Source organism: Microtus ochrogaster, linkage group LG1 (assembly GCF_000317375.1).
Source record: "Microtus ochrogaster isolate Prairie Vole_2 linkage group LG1, MicOch1.0, whole genome shotgun sequence".
NCBI lineage: Eukaryota > Metazoa > Chordata > Mammalia > Rodentia > Cricetidae > Microtus > Microtus ochrogaster.
This window is the reverse complement of record NC_022027.1, coordinates 57,187,420-57,189,467: the sequence shown is the minus strand read 5'-3', so window position 1 is coordinate 57,189,467 and position 2,048 is coordinate 57,187,420. Positions and strand designations below refer to the sequence as shown.

Below are 2,048 nucleotides of genomic sequence, written 5' to 3'. Positions count from 1 at the left end.
ATGGTTGTGAGCCACCATGTGGTTGCTGGGAATTGAACTCAGGACCGTTGGAAGAGCAGGCAATGCTCTTAACCTCTGAGCCATCTCTCCAGCCCCCAATTATTTTCCATATTATCCTGTCCCTGCGTAGAGTTTTCATCCTAGGTAGACGTCTAGGATGTAGGGAGAGAGCACCATTTCATAGCTTTGGACAATCCACGAGAGCACTGTTTACTGTCAGAAGTTGGAGCAGATGTCTGTGAATGAATCACTGTACATAAACTTAAGGGTGGCTGGCATTAAGTTATTCAGAAGATGGTTTATAGTGGTTTAACCTTTTTTCCCTGTTACATAAGATTTGAGATCTCGAAGATCATACAAGTACTGCATGGCTTGTAATCTTTAAGGCTACATATGTCACAGCTAAGACTTTAAAAAATTATTGTGTGTGTCTGTGTCTGTGTTTATATTCATGGGCATGTGTGCCATGGTATGGAGGACAGAGGACAGCTATGGAGTTTGTCCTCAGCTTCTACTTTCTGTGTGAGTTCTGAAGATCAAATGCAGATGCTCGGCTTTCATGGCAAGTACATTCACGGCTGAGCCATTTTGCCAGCTCAGAAGCTCTTTATAAGAACAGTGTTTGTACCAAGTGGTGGTGGCACATGCCTTTGATCCCAGTACTCGGGAGGCAGAAGCAGGCTGATCTCTGTGAGTTCAAGGCCAGCCTGGTCTACAAAGCAGTTGCTGTTCTTGTAAAGAACCTGAGTTTGGTTCCCTGTACTGGCATGGCAGCTCACAACCATGTTTAACTCCAGTTTTAGGGGATCTGACATCCTCTTCTGGCTTCTGAGGGCAGCAGGCATGCATGTGGTATATATACATATATGCAGGCAAACACATAACATAGAAATGAGTAGATCTTAAAAAAGATGAAGAAAGAAAGTTCCAAAGTCTGGGTGTTAGAATAATGGTAGCAAAGACAGGCTTAACCTCCATCACCTCAGTGAGTTTTGAGTCAAACTTAGCGGGGTCACCAAGTTTGTGGAAATGATTGCATGTAACTGGAGGTTTCTCGTCCTGCCCTTTCCCGCAGCCACTTTTAAAATAACCACTCAGAGGCTTAATCTTAATTACAAGCTGTTTGGCGTTAGCTTAGTCTTATCATTAACTAGTTCTTACAACTTAAGTTAACTCGTTTTCATTAGTGAGTCTCGTGACTGTCACCTCACAGCTTGCTTCCCTAGCGACTGCTGGTGTCTCCCAGACTTTGCCTTCTTCCTGGCTGTTGGCTACATTAGCTTCTGTATTAACCAGTGATAACAAACCATATTCACAGCATACAGAGGGGCATCCCACATCGATCGCAACACAACTAAAATGTGCTTTCTCTTCTGTCCTCAGGTGGCGACAGACAAGGTGGCGGAAAAGCTGAGCTCTACTCTCTCATGGGTGAAGAACACAGTCTCGCATACAGTCAGTCAGATGGCCAGTCAGGTGGCCAGTCCATCTGCGTCATCACACACGACATCCTCGTCCACCACACTGTCAACACCAGCGCTTTCGCCGGCCTCCCCTTCAAAGTTGAGTCCAGACGACTTAGAACTCCTGGCTAAGCTGGAGGAACAGAATCGGTGAGTGAAATTGCTGGACATTTCTCTTCTTGGTTATCATATAGTTTCCTAGTTTCTGACCCTTGTTTTCCAGAATTACTAAACAGACATTCAGGAATTTCTTTGGGAGGTTAGTCTAAGACTAAGATTTACCTTCAGCTTGGGATTCATTCTCTTAGGATAGCAGACTCTAAATCCTTCTTGAATTTTATGAATTATTAAGGCAAAACTATCATTTTTGTTTTATTTATTTTTCAGGGCTGGGATTGAGTCCCCAGACCTTGATACATTGGCCTATGCTTCCATCCCTACTTTTTTTTGTTTTTTTGTTTTTGTTTGATGGAGGAAGGTCATTGGTTAATTAAATAAAGAAGCTGCTTGCCCTGATAGGTTAAAACATAAGGTGGGAGGAGTAAACAGAGCAGAATGCTGGGCGGAAGAGGAAGTGAGGTAAGA

The 2,048-nt window shown here is 43.6% G+C and overlaps 1 protein-coding gene across 5 annotated transcripts in view; it reads left to right on the top strand.

Annotated features, from left to right (window-relative positions):
- The window catches only part of Evi5 (ecotropic viral integration site 5), a 139,187-nt gene that overhangs the window by 34,797 nt on the left and 102,342 nt on the right, over positions 1–2,048 (top strand). For all 5 annotated transcript variants that reach the window (XM_005359650.3, XM_013350923.2, XM_013350924.2 and 2 more), the window contains exon 2: positions 1,384–1,613. In XM_005359650.3, coding sequence (XP_005359707.2) covers positions 1,384–1,613 — 230 coding nt within the window. The remainder of the gene's footprint in view (positions 1–1,383; positions 1,614–2,048) is intronic.